At 51.1% G+C, this 21,926-nt stretch overlaps 5 protein-coding genes and 1 non-coding gene across 6 annotated transcripts; 4 read left to right on the top strand and 2 right to left on the bottom strand.

Annotated features, from left to right (window-relative positions):
- Window positions 1-131: 131 nt before the first annotated feature.
- On the top strand, window positions 132-217 carry V2A60_003931. Its single transcript has one exon. It is a non-coding gene; the product is annotated as a tRNA-Thr (tRNA).
- Window positions 218-2,645: 2,428 nt separating this feature from the next.
- On the top strand, window positions 2,646-5,414 carry V2A60_003930 (major facilitator superfamily domain-containing protein; the record flags this gene model as incomplete). The annotated part of the gene is made up of 2 exons (XM_083255255.1): window positions 2,646-2,951; window positions 3,006-5,414. The coding sequence occupies 2 exons, from the start codon at window positions 2,646-2,648 to the stop codon at window positions 5,412-5,414; spliced, it is 2,715 nt and encodes a 904-aa protein (XP_083111381.1).
- An 809-nt stretch (window positions 5,415-6,223) lies between these two features.
- Window positions 6,224-8,077, bottom strand: V2A60_003929 (ferric reductase NAD binding domain-containing protein; the record flags this gene model as incomplete). The annotated part of the gene is made up of 4 exons (XM_083255254.1): window positions 6,224-6,684; window positions 6,733-7,607; window positions 7,660-7,821; window positions 7,875-8,077. 4 exons carry the CDS (start codon window positions 8,075-8,077, stop codon window positions 6,224-6,226), a joined length of 1,701 nt encoding a protein of 566 aa, XP_083111380.1.
- A 6,203-nt stretch (window positions 8,078-14,280) lies between these two features.
- Window positions 14,281-15,858, top strand: V2A60_003928 (uncharacterized protein; the record flags this gene model as incomplete). The annotated part of the gene is made up of 1 exon (XM_083255253.1): window positions 14,281-15,858. One exon carries the CDS (start codon window positions 14,281-14,283, stop codon window positions 15,856-15,858), a length of 1,578 nt encoding a protein of 525 aa, XP_083111379.1.
- Window positions 15,859-16,235: 377 nt separating this feature from the next.
- Window positions 16,236-17,337, top strand: V2A60_003927 (triglyceride lipase; the record flags this gene model as incomplete). Its single annotated transcript, XM_083255252.1, has 2 exons — window positions 16,236-16,401; window positions 16,478-17,337. 2 exons carry the CDS (start codon window positions 16,236-16,238, stop codon window positions 17,335-17,337), a joined length of 1,026 nt encoding a protein of 341 aa, XP_083111378.1.
- A 756-nt stretch (window positions 17,338-18,093) lies between these two features.
- On the bottom strand, window positions 18,094-18,393 carry V2A60_003926 (proteolipid ATPase; the record flags this gene model as incomplete). The annotated part of the gene is made up of 2 exons (XM_083255251.1): window positions 18,094-18,167; window positions 18,273-18,393. The coding sequence occupies 2 exons, from the start codon at window positions 18,391-18,393 to the stop codon at window positions 18,094-18,096; spliced, it is 195 nt and encodes a 64-aa protein (XP_083111377.1).
- Window positions 18,394-21,926: the final 3,533 nt, after the last annotated feature.

Genomic DNA, 21,926 nt, shown 5'->3' with positions numbered 1-21,926 from the left:
AAGGAAGAATACTTGTGATTGAAGCGGAAAGTCGTGTGAGGAGGTAGATTGAACACTGAATGTTCTGAGGTTTGCTGCAGTGATACGTTCATATAATTAAACAAAAGGCCGAATATTAATAAGCACCAACTGCCCGGTTGGCTAAGTGGTATAGCGTCTCACTAGTATCTAATACAGTGAAATGAGAAGATCATGAGTTCGATTCTCATACTGGGCATTGCTATTTGGCCTCATGCCTGTTTTATTTTTGCAACATTGATTTTTCTTTTACTGTGTTGAGCCGTCGTTGGATGTGCAGACTTTTTAACCATTGCGCCCTCCATTGCGAGCTGTTTTTGGAATATTAACCGTCGGACTATCTAACTACCAAACAACGCACGGGGTCACAGCTCTCCCCTGCTATAAATGAGAGCAATATCGCAAGTTGAGTATCGGCGGACCGTATCGCATTGCTGATGCCGCCTTACTTCGTAGCACTGTTATCCAGATCATGTCTATGACTGAGCAGTGCGGAGTTTCGTTGAAACGGGCACTATAACGTTTGGAGCATCGCACTATAGCATATAAAGTGAGGAAAGACTCTTAAGCCTGTGCTCAGATATGCGGCCGGGCCTTTTTATTCAAAGATGCGATATTCCACTTTGTTCATGTAACAATTGAACTACTTGCATCTTCTCCCATCCCGTATGATGGGCTTGTACGGAGCACAATGCGCACATTCCCGGGATGACCGCACAAGAGCCAATGTAGGCAGTTGTCGGAGATTCTGCTTGTCTGGCACGTGTCTGGCAAGTAGATGCTGGTACCGACCAGTCTTGAAAACGGGTGCGCCAAGGTTGCACGTCACCGCTGGGGAGGCCTTGAAAAAAGTTTTTGCGAGGCCTACTTACTCCAGATTCCACTTCTGCCGGACAAGACCTTTGTCGGAAGCTACCAGTACTCAACACGAAGAGCACGGCTCCACGGGCCAGGACTGGGACAATACCAGTAAGGATCACAGCAGGGTACTCCGGATACTGAGTAAAGGGGTTAAAGTATGATACCATAAGTGTCTAGGTACCCCTAGGTGCTAAGTAAGTACTTACTTACTTAACAGCTAAGTACTTACGGAGTACGGATACAAAGTAGTTATCAGTAAGTGCCTAAGTAGTCAAGCCAAGTAAGTAAGTAGTTAATGTCTCATGTACTTATGCGGCACGTCGGACGACGTTATATCGCTGGGGTATCATCGACGCTATTTTCTCTAGTCATGTCTGAAAGCTGATTCGAAAAGCAATCTTGGCTTCTGATTATCTTTGCATCAAGCCTGGACACATTGTTTTAGATGACATTATGCCGTGCCCTTGGGAAGATTGTAAAAGGCGCGGAAGCAGGCGGAGGAGCAGAAAAGGCCTCGCTGCAACCCTCCCTAGGACCACCGGAGCTACCTGCCTACAGGTACCTACCTAGGTACCTACCTAGGTGCCTACCTGCAGGCGGGGCACGATCTCATTACAGCGGGCACCAAGACTCTTGCTCACCTCGGCTCGAGGGGCTTGGTAATGAGGTGCAAAATAACACATGGCTGAACGGGGCCAAGAGAGTAAGAGAAATCAGGGTAAGTTAAGGGTTTGATGCTATGCTCAAATCACCAGCCCAAGTGGCATTACCAGATGTGTCCCAGACACGTTTGAAATACCGGAAACGCTGTTGTTGAAGTTGCGACGGTACCTAGGTACCTGTACTGTCTCGGCGGCGCTGCGCGCTAGGGCTCGACAGTGACGACATGTAGTGGTCTGCAAGGCTGGTTATAGTGTGTACCAGTGCCAGCTCGAGAAATAGTCGGCCTGGTAGCGCTCCGGTCTGGCAATCCGGGTGTTCGGTTACCACTCGAGCGTCGTAGACTAATGAATGAAGGGGCTCATACCTCTGCACGGTGGAGCGAACGATCTAAGACCAAAGTACCAGTACTTACTCAGTTGCTTGCCTTCTGGCGAGTACTTACATTGCATGCCATGGGTAAATGGATGACTTGTCATGTACTCCGTACGTGTGCCAAAGACGGCTGTTGGTCAAGGCCGCCCTAGTGCGCCTTTGCGCCGAAGGCTCCGCTGTTTCCCCACGCCACCTCTCTTCTATTCTGCTCAGACAATGATTCCATCCATCAGTGACAGCTGCGCCCTTTTGCTTGTTCATACCTCGTACATGCCTACCCAAACCTTGCATATATCAATTCCGTCCTCAGAAAGTCGATGTCGCACAGCGTTGCCGAAGGCGAACAGCGCTAATCCCAAAGCTGGGCAACGAGCTCATTGACTCTGATGTCCCCACGGCTCAACGCCACCACCATCACTGACCTGGCCCAGCGCGCATAAAAAACAGCCCTCTGCTTGCAACTCGAATTTTTACCCATTTGTGGTCTCCAACCACACCAACTGTCGTCTTCGCAAGTGCATACACATATTGCAAACGTCAATCGAGACGCACTTTGCGGTCATGGCCCTCCGCGCTCTGCCTCGTTAGCGATTCGCCGCCCATCAAACAAAAAAAAAACATCGTGACAGCTTCCGCCGGCCCGGCGCCGACTCGCACGCCGACCATCATCTCGGGTAAACACTAAACCTGCAGACCCTTTCGCGCACCGCCCGCATGTGCCACCCTTCGCCATGGATAACACGAACGCCGCTATCAGGCATGTGCCCAACCGTGGCCCGGCTGTATTCGCTGTCACTGTCATCACCCTAGTCATTGCCTCCGTCTTTGTCTTTGCCCGCATGGCCTGCCGATTCTTTATTGTTCGAAAGGTTACATGGGGCGACAGAATTATGATGCTTGCGTGGCTAATAGCCTTATTCCTGTCCTTTACGGTTGCCCTGGGTACATTCAACGGACTTGGCAAATATGACGCGGATATTGACGCTCGCGACTTGCCGACACTTCGCCGCTGCGAATATGTCTTCTCCATCTTATACGTATGCAAAGCCAACACGCGGTAGCCTTAAAACCAAGAATGCTAATATGAATAGAACCCGGCACTCATGGCCGCCAAAACGAGCATATTGATATTCTACCTGCGGCTTGCGAAGAACACGCAAATCGTATTGCGATATGCCTCGTGGTTTACCCTCGTTGTCGTCAACCTTGCCGGAATAGTCCTTACATTCATGAACATCTTCCAATGTTCCCCCATCCATGCCGCTTGGCAAGCCTTCTATAACGGTTCCGCAAACTGTATCCCGCTTCTGACTCAGTTTATCTGTGCTGCACCCGTCAATATTGTCACGGATCTCGCTATCCTCGCCCTCCCTATCCCTGTTCTGACTTCAATGCGATTGCCCCCACGACAAAAGACAATTCTTATTTTGACGTTCACGATTGGAATCTTTGTCACAATAGTTGATGTAATCCGCATCTACTACCTGCAGCAAGCCATCGGCTCTAGTTACGGTTTCACTCGCAGCAACAAAGACTCGCGTTTTGGTGCGCATGCCGATTTCGCGTACAATGCCTCGCTGTCGCTGATGTGGAGCGTCGTCGAGGTGAATGTTGGCATTGCCTGCGCCTGTATTCCGACCCTCAAGCCGCTTGTCGTGCGGCTACTGCCCGCTATGCTCTACGATGGGAACCGCACGAGAACCGCGTCAGGCTCCAAGGGTGGCCCCAGTGATCGCGGATCCGACAGTCAAGGTGCTGCGACAGCGCAAAATAGTCCCGCCATCCCGCAGCCAGCAGCCATGTCATTAACGACAGATGCGCCGAATTCCGGAGACCCTGCCTCAATAGCCATCGATTTTATTACCACACCAGGGATGCGCATTGATCAAATTAACTTCGATGCTGTGAACCCTATCAAATCACAAACAAATGTCCTCAGTTCTGCCGGCAGTGCGTCTGAAAATGGAGTCTATTTCGGCTTTGTCAACATGAGAAGACCGAAAAGTATGCTCAAGACAAACCTCCGAGAGTCATTCAAGTATGGGACATTGGTCGCCATACTGTTCCTGCTCTGGGGTTTTTCATACGGCCTGCTTAATACTCTCAACAGCGCCATCGCCGAAATCAACGGCATGTCCACTGCTGAAACGCTCGGTTTGACCAGTGCTTACTTTGGAGGTGGTTATTTCTTTGGACCAATTCTGGTTGGAGAATGGATCCTTCGACGTGACGAGCACAATCGATCCAAACGACACACGAAAAATGAGGCCGAAAATATTGGTGGCTACAAGGTGACTTTTATTCTGGGACTATCGATCTACGGCATCGGAACCATTATTTTTTGGCCGTCAGCTGTCACGAACTCGTACGGCGGCTACATGCTAAGTAGCTTCGTCGTTGGATTTGGCCTGTCAGTTCTCGAAGTTGCGGCTAATTCCTTCATGGTACTTTGCGGCCCGCACGCCTATGGCGAGATGCGCTTGATGCTAGCACAAGCAGTGCAGGCTATAGGAAGCGTAGTCAGCGCGCTACTTGCCCAGCGTGCCTTCTTTTCGGGATTGCAGCAGGCAAACCACGGCGATCTTTCCTTGGTAAATGTTCAGTGGACGTATTTGGGCATCACATTACTGTGCGCCGCCTTGGGCCTCTTTTTCTTTTACATGCCCCTTCCCGAGGTCAGCGACCAGGAACTTGAAGAATCGACAAAGCGTATTCCAGTTAACCCTGAGAAGAAATCGTGGTTTGGCCTGCAGCTGCGCACTGTTACTCTCAGCCTCGCTGTTCTGGCGCAGTATCTTTATGTTGCTGCACAAGAAAGCAACATTACCTGGTTTGGCAACTTGGTAGCAGCTGATGCTACAGCTAGCAAAACCAAACGGGCTACCGCCGCTACGGGAACGACTGTCCATCCACAGCAAGTGCAAGGCCTTAATTTATCTATCGCCGACTACCTTCTCTGCGGACAATCGGTATTTGCAGCCTCTCGAATTCTAGCATCTGTTGTCTGTTACTTTTCGGTCAGAGTACGCTTCGTCCCCAAGCCGCGCACTCTGCTCACGATATGTGTCATCATCTCTTTCATTTCCTCAGTTTTGCTAGTCACTCTGCGGCCATCAAACCCAAATTTGATCATCATCCCGGCCATGTTTTTGTTCTTTGGCGAGGGGCCCATTTGGCCACTAATCTTCGCCATGGGCCTGCGTGGACAGGGTCGGAGAACGAAGCGGGCAGCAGCTTTTATCACCATGGGAGGATCGGGTCCAGCGTTCTTCCCGTTCATCATGTATGGCATCATCCAGGAGGGTGGCACTATACAGAACGCATTTATTGTGATTGTTGCTCTGCAAGTCGCCATGATTGTGTACTCCGGCTACTTGGACATATCCAAGGATGCGAAACTGCTCATCGACCCCCAAGGCCCATTACAGAGAGCGAAAAGAGATGCGGAGGATAATACGAATCACGAACATGATAGCGGCAAGGCCCTTGCTGCCAGGTGAACGAAATAATTGGAGTAATGCAAGGCATGGGTTGGAAAGTTGTACATGCCGGGACTGATTATGCGACTGTGAAGGAACGGAGGTTTTGATTCCTTTCGGCCTCCGATCTTTTTGTATTCTGGCCTTTCTATCGGAAACAACGGCGCACTGGCTGGAGGTTGCCTGTTATATAATACCCCTTTGAATTTTAAACCTCTTTCGCAGGGGTTTCGGCGTTCGCGGTGTTTGGAGGTAGATATATGCCAACTATTCTCATAGAGACCGGAGAATTAACTCTGATCATCTCATACTTTCAATTGCCCAGCCGAAGGATCGAGTAAGCACTTGTTTTGGGGGGGGGTTATTTCCTTTGGTATGAACAACAAACAACCCACGGACGCTGCGTCAGTTATTCCGGGCCAAAATCTTAGCCGACACACGGATGTACAGGCAGCGGCGTTGGCCGTGCGCGGGCAGTGCATCGCGCGCTCGTGCAAGATTTTCAGGTACGGCCAGCCAGAGCCGCGCTACTGGTGATTGATAAGCATAGATTCCGCATAATGCTACTGGACAGGGGCAGGCGCTGGCGGCGGACGATGGGCGAACATGAAACGACATCCTTGGTACGACACGGGGGGCCGAAGAAGATGGGTTGGCTATGCTATTCTGCAACACGGCGTGTATGAGCGCTGGGAGATGGACCCATTCTGGCAATTCTGATACAGTTGTAATATTTTATTCAAAATCGTCTAAAGATCATTTCATAGCGGCCGAGCAACGCAACGCTCGGCAAATACATGATTACTCAAATACAAGCAATGACAAACATTTTACCACCCAAACTCTTCGCAGTGCAATTCTACCGAGGGACCGTCCGACCAGATACACGCCGCCGTAGTGTTGCGAACTTGCTTCATCAGAGCGCTTGGCCCGCAACCCATGACCAAAACACTCTGCTTTCTGGTGGCCCCTGAGACTACGCCGCGAATCATGCCAGGCACGTCCGGACGTTTCCACGTGATGGGAATACCGGAGTAGCTGTTCATGTCAAAGTCCACAACAGTGGTTATGTTCTTCTCGGCGTCGCCGGACATACTTGAGGCAGAAGAGGCGTTGGCGCGCGAGGAGCTTGGGCTCATTGCGAAATCATCCATGCGTCCCTTGCCGGTCTCTCTTGTAGGATATTCGCTGCTGCCAGAATTGTCTCTACCCTTGGTGACGAAAATGTGGACAGAGACTCGGCCGTCTTTGCTCAGAGTCTCAAGATGGCTTGCGTACCAGCTCAAGATAGCTTCTCACGTTAGCGCTAACATGCCGTCGGCACCGAGAGAATACTTACATCGATGACGAACAGTCCAAACAAACATGATTTTGGTCTCTCTCCTCCCATTAAGCTGCTTCAATGCATTGAATGCAGCCCCGAAAGTGAAACTAGCACCAGTACCACCAGCAATCAGAACAACATGATCAAACCTTGAAGGCTTGGGAAAGGTGCCATAGCTTCCCTCAACCGACGCGCCAAACTCAACACCAGGTTGGGAAGCGGCGAGCTCATGCAGATCCTTTGTGAATCCGTCATGTGCTGTTACGACAAACTCAAGAGGATTCATGGCAGAAATGGTAAATGGATGCGTCTCAAAAGAGCGGATGGCGGGAATCCACAAAAAGCAATGCTTTCCGGAGAGCGCACCAAGAGGTGCCTTGGCCAATGTGACTCGAGTACCGCCGTGAGGAAGTGGCGTAAGAGTCACATGGTTGTTGAAGCTGTAAAAGACAAGCCTGATGAAGCGGACCAGCCTGTCCAGCGCCCACATGCTTCCGGTAAGGATTGTAATGACCAGAAAGCCGTCAATGATTGAGGGCTGATGCATACCAGTCATGACAACGGCAAGAATAAAAAAGACGATATGAACGTAGTAGAAAAGCTCATACCACCATGGGCGCAGCACAATACCGCTCAGACCAAGGAGGAAGAATGACGAGCCAGCAAGAATGCCGTAGATGCTGCTCTCCATTGTGAGAAGTTCGGGCTCATCCAGGCTGAGAAAGTATCCCGAGTAGCTGCAAGCGTGAATAATCATGTGCAAGACGGCAAAAAAGCCGGAATACCGGTGTAGGATGTTCAGACGTTCGTAAGACCACGCGGTAAGGAATGCCAATGGTGTATTCTTCAGTGCGAGAAAGACAGAAAAAAGCATGTTGGCCAAGGCAAGCCTATATAATTCAGCCGTCAGTACTAGCAAGCGAAGACACATTTTAAACGTACCATCCGGTCCTGGATGCAATGTTATTTACAAAACCGAAGTTACTGTTGTTGAGGAAGCCGAAGAGAAAGACAAAGTTGAGCGCAATGTAGCTGACGATAATAAATGCGTGGCCCGCGGACGGAAAGAAAGGGACCGAGTAAATCGAAAATTGTCGGAACATTCTGACTTGTCAGCCTCTTGTTGTATTGGTCGATTGCCCGACACAAGCACATACCTCACCGGCGATGACAATACCGATATAGCACAGTCACCCCCTTGCCAACGTCGAAATCCATGAAACGCACTTTGTGATAGATGAAGAAGAATGAAAACGCCAGCGATTCCAAGCAGGGTAAATGTGAACCCCTCCATGGCTGTGACATTATCCTCATGGCGTATTGCGAACTTCTTGATGAGCTCCGGAGGATACTCAGCCATTGTAGCGGCTTGTAGGTGGTGAGATTCAAGTGTATTTGAAAGAAAAAAGACTCCCTCGAGTAGAATCGTTAAGACAGGGCTCTGAAGCTTTTGTTTCTGGGATGGAAGTTCAAATCAGAAAATTTTCAGTGGCTGAATCGATGATGTTGTGTGTTGGCAACGGCGCGAAGCGAGACGAGAAGGGCAGGAACGGACCAGCAGCCACAGTATCGTAAAGGAAAGAAAACCTGCCGAATTCCTGCTACTGAAGCGGCGAGTAGCTAAGTTATACTCCGATCAGATATATGATAAGACCAGCTTGTGAACGGATTTATAGAATGCACGTGCAGAAGCGCAACGCGATGGTTATCAGATGCGAGTCCAGATCACAGATGTACATTAGGGCCGGGTTCTTCTTGAACTTAAACGGAAGCTACAACCGTATGGTAATCTGCAGGGCAGCATTACTAAATATGTATCTGCTCGGACCCAAGGCCAGAGCCGCATTGATTAGCATGATGTGCAGCTCGCCACATTGCTCAGGTTGCTTATGGCATTATGCCAGCCCATCAGATGAGGCCCCTTAGAAACCTGATACATGCTCGTACCACCTCGCTAAATGCCCGAGCGGATGGTCTTCCCAATGAAGAAGGCTAGAGAAGAAACTTTGTTAGTGTGGTGGAGTGTCTGTGTTGCAATTCGACGTTCCGTCTCGCAACTGCGGCTGCCTCTGGTGACGCTCAGCAGGCCTGCGACGTCAGGCAAATCAGTCAAATTGAGCACGCACTTCCCTAGCATAAATGACACTGCGCCAAACGCAGACTTCTGATTAATTGCAGTTCTGGATCCCAAGTTTCACACTGTGTGCAAGTGCGGTGGTCGTGATCACAGGCGACGTTACAATAACAGAATGACATGGGCATAATATGCACCGCAGCGCGCTGGCGGCCTCATTTACATACAACAGGCAGACGTAACCGGCAGGTACGGATCGCCATCAAACAAGATTTTCATGTGGTGCATTGAAACAACTCCAGGGCACGACGCCAAAAGGCGGCTCAAGTCGACACGCGAAAGTGGACCATGATGGCCATCCCACGCCAGATGTAACACTGTTAGGTCCAGTTGGCACAGCCTTCATAATATCCTCCACTTTCGGCAGGAAACGACGGAAACGCGGCAGCACACCAGAAGAAGGAAAAACTCTTCTCACACTAGTTTTTTTTTTTTTTTTTTTTTTTTGCAGATTTCTTTTTTAACGAAGATTCCTCCTCTGTAACCATGGCGTTGGCCTTGACAGCGTCATATGATCTAATATGCAGGCTAATATGACGAGGCGCTCAAAGCTGGAGGGGGCCTGACCCCATTTCGGAAGGAAGTATAATCGAATAGATTAATGTACTGTATATGCAGCCTGACGAAGAGCACCCTCCTCTTCGTTCCACCAAGCCTGAACGAGTTACCCCCCAGCGCTGCTCAGTTTTATTAATAACGCGGGGGATGTGCCACATATACATTCTGCCTCTACGCAACGTGTTATTAAGGTGCTTATGAACCTCTCTAGGTACCCTTGAAGCGGTAGTTGTATGCGTGGACTAGGACCATTGGTACGGCATAATCAGAGACTGGGCTCCAGATAGACGGGCTGTTTTGGCCACTTTCGCGAAAACTTAACGAAACAAAGTTATGAGTGCCATGGCTCAGGTACATCATACTTGCTTATAGTATGAAAGTACCGAGCGCGCTTTGCGCAGCGGCGTGGCGCACCAAATAAGGCAAGCGGAGAATTCGATCTGACGGTCCGCCTTGTCATTATCTAGGTCACGCCAGCAAGTGTCTGCGGGGGCCGCGACTGTGACAATTGTTGTCTCGCTTCGCAATTTCTAGAAAAATGATGTGAGCAATCATTGATGAAGCATTTGATGATTCGTTGTCTAGTCGAGGGTTGCGGAAACGCGTGGCCAGCGCCTTGTCTCGTAGATCAACGACTCATGGACGTCCGATCTAACTCGTTTTGGGTTCCAGTTTCAAGCCCAGGGCTAGAGAATGTGAGACAGCTATACAATTTAAGTGTCTGGAGAAACGAAAACAGCACCCACGCGTATGCTACGTTGAAACTGAACAGCTGATCCTAGTTAGCGTCGAACCTGATCTAGCGGGATGGGCTGCGGGTCGTATTCATCAATATTAATTGAATACTCTTACAGGTGGAGGCTCACAATCACGTTACATTCTTCAGCTTCATCACCGTCCCCAGCTCACAATATTGTAATAGTCGTCAATCGATCGGACCATTGTTCGAAACTTTCTTATATCATGGTCATGATGGTTATGATGACGGCGGTTGAAGGCCAGCCTCGAGCTTGATTCCTTTACCTCTCTGTGGATCTGGGCTGAATATGATCTCTTCTGGCTTCCACCTCGAACTGACAGGTGACAGGTGACAGTGAGAGATAGAGCGTAGTAAGTGGATAAGTACAGGATAGAACAGGCGACGAGTTCCTACAAACTCTGTTTTCTTTTTACTTCGTTCTTGGACCAAAGTGGGAGTATCTGGCATACGGACGTGTTTGGCCATGTGAATCGGTCTACGGTATGGAGCACAGGGAGAGTCGCTTCGATGACCATCCCTCGAATCAATCGAGAAAGAAAACAGTGAAATCAAGAGTAGATCATCCAGGATCTCAAGTTAGCCAAAATAGTATTGGAAAGCTTTCTATTTGCTCATATGCTTAGCTTTGGCTTGGGTGCGTCCACGCCAGACCATCTGAGTCATAAGGCCGGATCGCTAACAAGACGAAATAGGAAGTTGTGTTTCTTCTGACCAAGAATTTGAATGGTATTTCTATATTGGTAATTATGAGAATACATATACATACCGTATTAGCAATGTTCCTGTGCGCAGCCGAGTTGATGATCGTTAGACTTTTAAAATCGCTACCACAAGTTATCAGTCTCCACTAACTCTTGTGCTACTCTGCCCCCTCCCCCTGTAGTACGATGATTGGTATTGTATTGCAGCAATGTCGGTTTTCTGCTACATGCTTTCGCTCCTGTGCGCACCGTAGTCCATCTCTGTGTTGGCCGTGGGTTGGCTGGCAGCCCTGGAGACCTTGAAGGTACTTTTGGAGCATTCGATACAGGATCTGCTTGCGAAGAGTGTGAGTTTTGTAGAGCAGTGTTCAACGAATATTCATCGTGGGCTGGATGGCTGTATTGAGTAAGTGGCGCTGGTCGTCCCTTGCTTTCTTCGATGGCTGGGAAAGTCAAAGTCGATGATGACGAGGTGGCGATTCCGGGGTGAAATATCAACAAAAGCATGCAATATACCAGTGGAACTGCTCCATTAGCGACCATGAAAGCGGTTTCGCTCTGAAACAAAGTTCCAGAAATTCCTTGCGCCATCTCGACGATTCGGTATATCGTCTGGAGCAGAATGGCTACACTGATTGCCGCCAACGCTATTTATAATTAGTCTGAGGTGAAGTATGCAGTGATTAATGACTTACCCGGACGAGCATTCTCCAAGGATGAGTTCTTTCCAGAAGAAACATAATGGACGCGGGTATGTTTGCTGCCCTGAGAGATTGCCGCCGCAAACAAGCCCAGCGAGAGTACAAGACTGAATGTTTGTACGCCAAGCCCAGAGATGACTATCGTCGTAGATGTTGCAACCTTCTCAATTAGTAGCACTATAAATCAGCTGGAGAATAACAACTCACGTGCAGCACCCTCTGGCCGCAGCATACAAGAACAGCGCCTGCCACATCGAGGCCAAGCATTATCATTGCCAGACATAGTATTCCCAAGTTCCAACCCGCGAAATTGCAAGAAACCTTTTCCTCCCTTGTGCCAGTGATAATCATGGAGGGTAAAGTCGCAAAAACAGTGCTTGAAGCAAACAGTGGTGCCAAGAGAGTGCCCAGAAAGAAGATGAGGAAAAAAGCAGGCGAATCTCTGGCACGGTGAAGCAACATTCTGCCAACAAAGGCGATTATTTGAAGCAGATACGTTATGCTCAGTAGAACTGAGTACCACGGTTTTCTATAATGTCGGCCTAGAAAAAGGGCCGCCAGTAATAGCAACGCATGGATGACGATGAAAGTTATATTTCCGCTGATGCTGGGTTGATATGAATAAAATCCTCCGGGAACAGGACATGCCGAGCCGCAGCTACTGGCCATGCTCAATAACAGTGAAAGGGATTGCGACTTGTATGGCCGCGGGATCCAGGCGGTGGTACACGGTGGAAGGGTTATATATGTAACGGAAGCAGAAGCACATCATGAAGGGAAGGAAGTGTGACATACGACACACGCACCAACGCAACGGACGGACGCCACCCCAAGCGGAATAATTACCGAGTATGAATTAGCAGACCACAAGGAGTGCATTGGAAATCCGCCAACGTGCAGGTTGGCTGCGTAATTTAGTGGTGGCGGGACCTGCCGCCGGGATACAGGCATGCATGGGGAAGTGGCGGATGGCTACTACAGCATACCTAGGCACAGCCCTTGCCGTGCACCTCAGATGAATCATTGAGACATAGGGCTGTTCTTCGATAGCGCGTTTCCAACACCCTCGGCCGCAGCGAATGCTGGTAGACGCAAAACCATTATGAGAGAGTTGCTCGACAAGGGAAGAACAGCGCGGATCATCCAATTCGCGCCATGGGGTCTATATAGAACTCAAGTGTCTAAGCTTGCGTAGGTTCGCTCTTCTAGTCGATGTACATGCCAGCCAATTGACACTGCAGCATCTCAGCCGTCTCTGGTGCGCACTATGCAGTTTGTTTTCGGTACTGCGCTGGGGTGTGGTAAAGACAAGATTGTACGGGCAGCGACAGGCTATATACGAGTATTCCCGTCCGGTCGCAATGCTTGTTAATGGATGCATCTGATATGATAAAAAGTGACACAATTGCGGAGAGCCCCCGCGCTAAGTCCCATCATTGACTTGGACAGGCTGATGCTGTCTAGGAGTGGCCTGATTTGCCTGGAGCAAGCAGTTGTTGTCCCTGGTTGGGCGTGAGAAGCGCTGCCTGGAGTGTACGCGATCCTGGAGAAGCGAATCAAAGCCCTTAATTAACCGCCCAGCGGACACCTTGCCTTGCAGTCCAAGGCGCAACAGTCGTGCAGGCAGCTTCCTGCAGTCTACAGACCTGCATGGGCGGATGGCCCCTGTACCATGCACAACGTCGGTTGGAGTGACCGGTTGTCTCCCGGGCTATCATTGCTACTCTTGGCAAGTCAGCCTTGTCGGTGCCACAGAATAATCACAGACATTGAAGCATGGTTCCAGCGCGGAAGTAATGCAATGAGACAGTAATTGTTATGCTTCCGAGCAACATTGCTCTCATGTCTCCTGAGTGAATTACTCATACTCGACGTGCATGCAAACTTGGTTCATTTGCTGTGTGAAGAGGCTATACCATGTTGAGAGGCACAAAAACAACCCGATAGGAGTTGCTAAATCGCTAAGCATGCATTTTCTAATAAAGCTGTGCTACTCACACGATGGCTATGCTTCTGGTCACCGTGCTAGGCTGAGTGAGGGATCACAGTGATGGCCGGTTCGCATCTTAAGAGCACGCTATTTGGAGAAACCGAAAGGTGGAAGATTTGTGCTGCTGAGAACTATAACAGGTGTAGACACGCTGTGGCATAACAGTTGTTGTATACGTACTGCAAGTTCACGACGGCGAGGCCCGCGTTTTGCTTTTTATGCATTGCTGGCGTAAAGCAGTGCCTCTCAGTCGAGCGCGACGCCTGTACAAAGATGATCAATCCTGACAGCTTGGGATTCAAATCGGGCAGCTGCTCATTTATCATGTCTCTGCAAAAACTGCGCCTCGTTCCGTGCCCGTTGGTCATCTCCATCAGCCCACTAATTACCTAGCCACTCCTCTTGCGTGGCCCTGGCATTGGGCGGCCCTCCAAGCGATGATGTGCCGCAAGTGGCACTCAGACCGCCTACCAAATTGTGCGCCAAGCTGGCATAATAAGCGACTTGTCAGTCAACCGCACTCCCCGCGATTCACCCATTGCTTTGTTTAACCCACCATATCCGTTCGTCTTCGCCATCCTGCAGCATGGGCTTCGCCGCTATTTAACCACACGAGGAATTCTTTGTTAGAACCATCCAACCATAGAATCCGTCCGCTTCGATCTGGCGCAATCTGCCGAGAGCATCCTACGCCACCCCTCGGCGCCCAAACCGTCACAATGTCCATGCGCATCGCTCTCGATAATCAGCCCGAGTTCTTTACGAACCTGGACATCATAAGTGGGCAGGTAGTTCTGCATTTGAATCGGCCCGAACAAGTAGGAGGTATCGTCGTTAAACTCGAGGGGGAGTCTAGCACGAGCTTACAGCCACCTTCGCCCTTCGAAAATGGCCGGGACACCCGAGATGGCTACTCCACGTCGAGCGCTGCGATCAACTCAGAAAGCCACAAGATATTATACAAGGTGCAGCAGGTATTCCCGGACGAGTACCACAGCAGCGCCAATAATCCCTTTGGGTCCTTTCCGCTACAGCCCGGGCAGCATCAGTTCCCTTTTAAATTCAAGGTGCCCATAAATAACGCCTGTAGCGACTCTCACGCAATGGCATCTCTCGCGAACCAGAGCCTGTCCGGTGCAGGAATGTTTGGCACGCGGGGCATTCGTCTCATGGATGGAACGAGACAGCTCTATCTTCGACATGTTACGAAAACCCTACCGCCGTCTTTATCCGGCGTATACAACGATGCTGAAATTCGTTACTATATCAAGGTTACGGTACAGCGCCCCAGTATCTTGAAGGAGAACTGGCGCTTCCAGCTAGGATTCAAATTCATGCCCATCGAGCCGCCCAGGTCACCTGCTCGCGGCCAAGAATCCTTTGCTCGCAGACCTTTTAGCTTTGCTTCGCGCCCAGCGTCGCCTCAAGGCAAGCAGAAAGGCTCTTTGTTCGGCATGAAGAAGAATTCCAAAGAGGAGGACGAACCAGGGTCGTCTGTAAATCCGCCACCCCCGCCGCAGTCAGTCGAGCTGTCTGCTCGTCTGCCCCATCCCTTGATCTTGACTTGCAATCGCCCTGTCCCGCTGCGGCTAATCGCGAAAAAGCTCGTCAACAATCCGCAGCAAGTTTATCTTACGTCTTTGCAAATGGATCTTATCGGCACAACTACCTTATCTGCACACGGGCAGGTACTACAGAAGAGCAACCGCTGGATTATTGCATCGAATCCTCAACTGGAAGTTCCACTCATCACCCCCAGAGGAGAGGTTGGGAGTGAAATTGTCGTACCAGACGAGTATTGGAGCCAGAAGCCCCTTCCAAATACTGTGGCACCATCTTTCACTACTTGCAATATCAGTCGGCGCTACGAGGTTCAGATTCTCGCGACACTGCGACTAGGAAAGAAGAATAGCAAGATCGTCCCTGAAGCAATAACACTTCCGCTTCATTTCTCAACAGTGGAGGTGTTTTCTGGTATCAAGCCTCCCAGAGAGCTCGTGGAGGCATCTACAATCGGGGGGTTTCCACAAAGCGAACTGCGACCTCATCTACCTCCCAGACATTCCGTTTCTGGCCCAAGCGGCGCAGCGGCGCAGCATGCACCTCCGCTACCTCTGCGAAGACCTAGTGGTCCAATACAGCCGCCGCCGGATGAATACGAAGATGCACCACCTAGCTATAGCGAAGCAATGGCCGAAAGCGCTTCGGTGCCTTTCGATCACAACAATCCTCGGCCGCCGTTCAGCGGAGTGACAGCTGAGAATGCGCCGAGCCAGTTGCCGCCGCAGAAGAACTGATCTTTGCGATGCAGCGCGCCGATGTGGCATAATTGGAGTTGGGGCGTGGCTTTAAAAAAAGCATGAACACCTGCATAAATTTTCGATCAATATTTAAGCGATACCCATTTCAGGACATTGATAATGTGAATTATTTCCTTTGCGGCTCAAATTTTACAGCTTTATGATGAGGTGCAAAGTGCCGCCTTATGCTCCCTGGCTTCAACGCTTGTTAGATGACGTCAGGCGCACACCCCAAGCATGTATGCACCACCTTGTGATTGGCCATCCTCAAGCATTCTTGTCCAACAGCAGACTCGTGCAAGCGTGAACTGTGCAGCCCAGACTGCTTGTAATAATTACCTCCAGATTGCGAAGTGTCCAACGGGCAGCAGGCAATGAGTCGGCGTGCCGTGCTCCGGCGCCAACTCACATTGCCGTCGCAACACCGCATCCACGGCTTCCGCAGCTTTTGTGCCTCTCCGCGCGTCAGCAAGGACCCGCGTATACCCGGGGTAGGAAAAGAAATTATTGACGATTTCGCGCAGCTACGAGAACATTATGGTGTGTGTAAATTACCCCAAACACGCTTAAACCCAATATCGAAAAAGCCATCTACTAAATACCAACTTGCTCGCAGCTACGCCCAAGTACCCCATCGTGCTCGCTCATGGCCTCTTTGGCTTCTCCGAGTTGCGGCTCGTGCCAAGGCTTCCCGCCGTGCGGTACTGGCACGGCATCCAGGATGCGTTGGAGGGCAATGGGGCCACCGTATTCGCGACGTCAGTGCCGCCGTCGAGCTCCATTGCCGTTCGCGCCGCCATGCTCGCCGAGGGAATCGCCGCGGCGCAGCAGCAGCAGCAGCAGGCAGCCCGCCCTTGCTCGCCAGCACAACCCGTCAACATCATCGCGCACAGCATGGGCGGACTCGATGCACGCTACATGATCTCCCGGCTTCTCCGCCCGGAGACCTTCAACTCCAACCCCCCCTTGCGTGTGGCGTCGCTGACCACAATCGCGACGCCGCATCGCGGCAGCCCCGTGGCCGACTTCCTCTTAGACCCCGCCTCGCCAGCGCCGATATACCTGCCGCGATTATACGGCCTGCTGTCGCGTGCGGGCCTCGGTACCGAGGCGTTTGGGCAGCTGACGACTCGGTACATGACGGAGACGTTCAACCCGATGACGCCGGACGCGGACGGGGTGCGGTACTTTTCGTACGGCGCAGACATCGGCGCGCCGTCACAGCTGAGCGTGTTCCGGCCGCCGTACCGGGTTATCAGGGATGTCGAAGGCCCCAACGACGGGCTGGTGAGCGTGGCTAGCAGCCGCTGGGGCGAGTACCGCGGCACGCTGGTCGGCGTGAGCCATCTGGACCTTATCAACTGGTCGAACCGCCTGCGCTGGGCGCTGCGGGAGATGATGGGCATCAAGAGGACGTTTAACGCGGTGGCCTTCTACATGGACATTGCCGACATGCTCGCCAAGGAAGACTTGTAAGACGCATTGACCGATGCGCATTAACAACCTTGAAACGCTACAAGCGAGACAGCAGAATGGCATCAATGTTGTACGATCTAGGCTGGGTTATGTACATCTCAATCTCAGGAGCACCCGTTGAACAGTAAAATCAGGAGAAAGCTAGGCATTGGGAGTCATTGACGAACGCATGTCGGTCGATGAGTGCGCGGAGCCCAATGGCAAAAAAAGAGGGCAAAGAAGCAAAAGAGGTATCAGTAGTATTAGAAATATAGAATACAACAGTCTGATAGCTTTGACAAGCATCACACAGGCACAACACTGCATCGCTGTCCAACATTCTCCCAGCATACAAACAAGATCAGACAAGATCAGCCCAACAGATACTCCGAACCAAACAAGCTGCCCCATCGGCAAATAAGCATCGGCCCAGCACCGCGACAATCCTCTGTGCAGCCCTAGAAGGCCCACTGCACCTTGACAGAACGGGAGATGGGAACGAGTAAAAGAGGTCGGAATTTGATGCGCGTTAATGCAGGCTGTCCTGCTTGATTTCGTTTGATGCAGAAAGGTCCGGGAAAGCGATGGCGACGGCGATAGAAGGGATGAGAAATATATAAACAAACCGTCTCAGTGCTCGTGCCCGCTGCTCTTCGTTGGATGCGAGGAGGATGTTTGCCATTGGTCACAGTACTGTCATGTCGTCCTCATCCCAAACAAAAATTTACCTCCCCCGGTCCTCCCTGCAGCTTTCAATCTCGTATCAAAGCGATGAATTTACAGCTCGGGCTTGGCCTCCTTGCGGCGCTTGAGCCACTTGCTCAGGAAGATGGCGAGCACGACGACGGCGACTGTCGTTTTTCAGTCAGTACAAAGGAAGGAAAATAACAGCACCAGAAATGGCGACTGGGTGCGAGAGGCAGAATTCTTGGGCCGAGGAGTTTGCTTTGACGCACCGACAAGAACAATGCAAAAGACGACCATGACACCGACGTTCTTGGCGGGCCAGCTCTTTGCGCGCTTAGCAATCTCGTGCATGACGAGGCCGGGGTGAGCATTGGCAGTGATGGCGGCCATTGTGATGAATATGAGAGAAAGAGAGGGAGGAGATGATTCGGTCTAGAAGCTAAGCTGTCAGCATTCCCGACCCGGCACCAAAAAAAGACCTCAATTGGAGCTGGCTGGCCCGATGCCAGAATAAAAACGCAGTCGGTTGATTATTGCCAGCCAATGCGCTCGACAATTGACCGCGAGACGAGTTCAATTGCATCGCACGACCCGTCGCAAATGTGCATTGCTGGGCGGGTGGATTGTTGCTCTGTGGTCGGGTTTCCGGCTTGTTTGGGTAGGTGTTTTTGCGCAGTGTCGAAATTTACTCTCATTCGCTCCACTGCGTAGCCAATTGCCGGCAAGGACGGGAACAGTGGGAGTAGAGATAGGCCACGATGCGACAGGACGCGAGTGTATGGTGCAATTGAAATCGAGAGCCAACCGCGAGCAGCAATTGAGGGGGGGTATTGTCTTTTCTTACCTTGGAGGGACAAGATTTTTGGCTGGTGTAGAGGAGGATGGAGAAGCAACAACTTAGGTGGAAGCGCGTAAGCGGACTGGAGGATGATTTTGTTGATCCAGCTCAATGCGCACTCAGACAGACTGGAAAAGCGGGGCCTCACGTCACGGACCACCGATCGTGGTTTGGCGTCTCCGGACCTGGGTTGCTGGGCCTGTTCGTGCTGGGTACTCAGTACTTTCGCCGGGCGCCGATGTACTGAGTATGTTTTCTATAGTAATTTTTTTAGGCGGGGAGTTGATCGGTCATCTTTTCCCCCTACTCATAATTGTCATGCTTCAATCATCATCCTCGATGCGGCGGTTCTTCTCTCTACCCCCCGGATGATATGGCCTGGTCTAGTTTCCATAGTAATCAAGGGCTCCGTGGGTGAAGGTGCTGCAGCTGGACCTGGGGTATCTGAGGGTCGAACATGTTTGTACCTGTGACGACGACTGATGAGTTATGACCTTTGTCCCCCTGTTGTCCCTCATCGAATAGACCAGGGTCCTCTTCTACCTAGAATTTGACACCGAAAGTGCCTCACCTCGCAGGCCAAGCTTTTGGCGTCGCCCGGTCGCCCTTTCAAGGCTCGGCTGCGCCCCGTGCTAATAAACACGACCAAGTCCGTAACTAGACGAGCAGAAAAAAAACCGACCCAGTCGCTAGAACGGCAAAATCGGGCACAGCGGCAGCAAGGGACGCGGGAAGAAAAACGGTGTCTCGACCAAAGCTGGCGAGAGCCCTCGGAGCCAAAAGAGTAATTAGCGGTCCTTGCAGTGGTGCAGTGGCGTCAGAGGCTTTTTCACTTCTACTTAGTATCAGTAGTTACTCCATACTGTTCAAGATTGTCCAACCATCGGCATGTGTACGAGTATCCGGTAGGCCAGCAGGATGCCCGCCTGCTCGGAACAACGGCATCGATGTTACTACACCATGTGGTCGCAGTTTGCACCCCGAGGTTGCTGTGTCCCGGCTGCTTCTATTCTTTTTCGGTTTCGTCTCGAGGCGCAGGCAGCTTCAACAGCACTGAACGTAGCGTGGGCATACGAACTCTGCGCAGTCTGAATTTGCTAGTCAGAGACAAGCCGGGTCAACATTACTGATTGAAACAAGGGCCACTCTCGCTCGAGCGTCATTACATTCATGGATACTGTGCTGAAGAATCGGGCCTGCGGGAGACTCGGTTTGTGGGCTCGAGAGCCTCATGAAATACTCAGCACCTGCGCGAATTTCAGTAGTTGGTACTCAGTACCAGGTTATCGCGAGAACCACCCTGCAACCGCTTATGAGAATAGTGCAGTGAAGACGCCTGTTGGGTCAGGGCTGCTGCAACGCACTGTCTGTCTTTTTTTTTTTTTTTTTTTTGGCTATTTTCCGGTGAAACACCCAAACCCCCACCATACGGAGCCTCCGACATGAATCGCAGCGTGCGTGATTAATGAAGCGCCCTCGGAAACAGGGGCCTGATATCAAGTGTTTCCTTCCCCGCGGACTTGCAGACATTTCTCCAGTAGGAAACTTCTGGGGCGCGCGCACCCAAGGCTCTTTTGCTGGAGTGGCTTACGAAGTTGCGCCCAGCTTCTTACTAGAGAAACGACTGTCACCAAGGTCTCGGCGGACCACAGCATGGGCCGGGCGATCAAGAATGCAAGACTGTATTGGCATTACATGTATCCGTACATTGCTTGGTTTTATTATCGGGGGGCTTGGCTTCTGGACCGGGCGCTAACAAAGCGAGGAGGAGGCATCACTTGCGGTAGTTCCAGATCACATCTTTGTTCGCTGCTGTCGCCTCAATCAAAAATGTCGGTCCGGCGACGATGCAGACGGCGTTGCGGCCTCTAGGTCATCATATTACTGGTGATCTGCCTCATCAAATTGTCCATGGACAAAAGCCCGAATGGCCCAGGACGCAAAAGGCGCGTTCCAGTCTTTCTCTTTCTCTCTTTCCACACCTGTCTCCACACGGATATCCCAAAGCGGCGTGACCTGGCCTGGACAAGTCGGCGACTTACTTATAAGTTATTAGTATCCGTATATTACTACGGATGGATGTAAACAACAATACAAGTGGGGAAGGTATGGACAATACCCTTGCTCAGTAGCCCATACAATGGCCGACAAAGTAATCAAAGACCGCAAGGCGCGACGGAAATCCTGGAGATAGCCAGATCCATTTTTTTATTACGGCGGTCCTGTGTAACTTATACTGGTAATAAGTACTGATACTTGCTTATTAGGCGCTCTCACCCGTGGCATACACCGTATCAGTGCCTGGATGGTGCTCCCACTGATCCGCCACAAGACCGGCTCCGGCGGCTTCGTTCAGTTTCTTGATTTTAATTGCCATGCCTTGCCTTGTCGCCCGGTTCATCATCATCTCTACTGCGTAGCTCAGAGAATGCTCCGACAGGCCGTTTCCTGCTTCAATGGCCCATCACTCCACGACGCAGAACCCCTTTAGCTAGGCCTAGTCGCTTCGGTCTTTTCCCTGCGTCGCTGACGCCTAACCTAGAGTTGTGCATAGCCAAGCTTTCGGGTCTCCAACACAATGTATACGATTCCGGCTCGGGCCAAACGGTCAAGAATGCGGGACTGTTCCGGGAAACGAACCCCCTCTAAACGCGTCCCGATCGGCCTGTTGTGCTGGCGACAGAGGTTCAGGTTCTTGCGGGCCACTTATCGCTAATGAGCGATCATACAGTTCACGCGATTTCCCTGGAAATACATTCTTCGCGATACATCATCAACACGTTTTTTTTTTCATGCTCTGCTGCCCGTTGATGGCCAAACAGCTTCCATATTTGGCCTGGTCCTGCTTCCCTGGCTGCTTCGCTAGCTGAAGCGGCCATCGGCGGCGTCCCCCAAAGTGACGTTCGACTGTAGCTCACGTGGGGGCTGTAGCACCTCTGAGAGCTGTCAACTCGACCAAGCTGCAAGTTGATTCTCTCCTCATGCATCGTTAGAGCGACAACAACCCATTTGAAAGGACACCGCGGCGCCTCCATATTCTTCCCAAATTCAGATGCTCAGAGTGACCGCGCGGCTCTTTTTAAGA

Source organism: Cordyceps javanica, chromosome 2 (genome assembly GCF_051103115.1).
Source record: "Cordyceps javanica chromosome 2, complete sequence".
Taxonomy (NCBI): domain Eukaryota; kingdom Fungi; phylum Ascomycota; class Sordariomycetes; order Hypocreales; family Cordycipitaceae; genus Cordyceps; species Cordyceps javanica.
The sequence above is the reverse complement of the archived record's forward strand: the minus strand, read 5'-3'. Positions and strand labels throughout refer to the sequence as shown.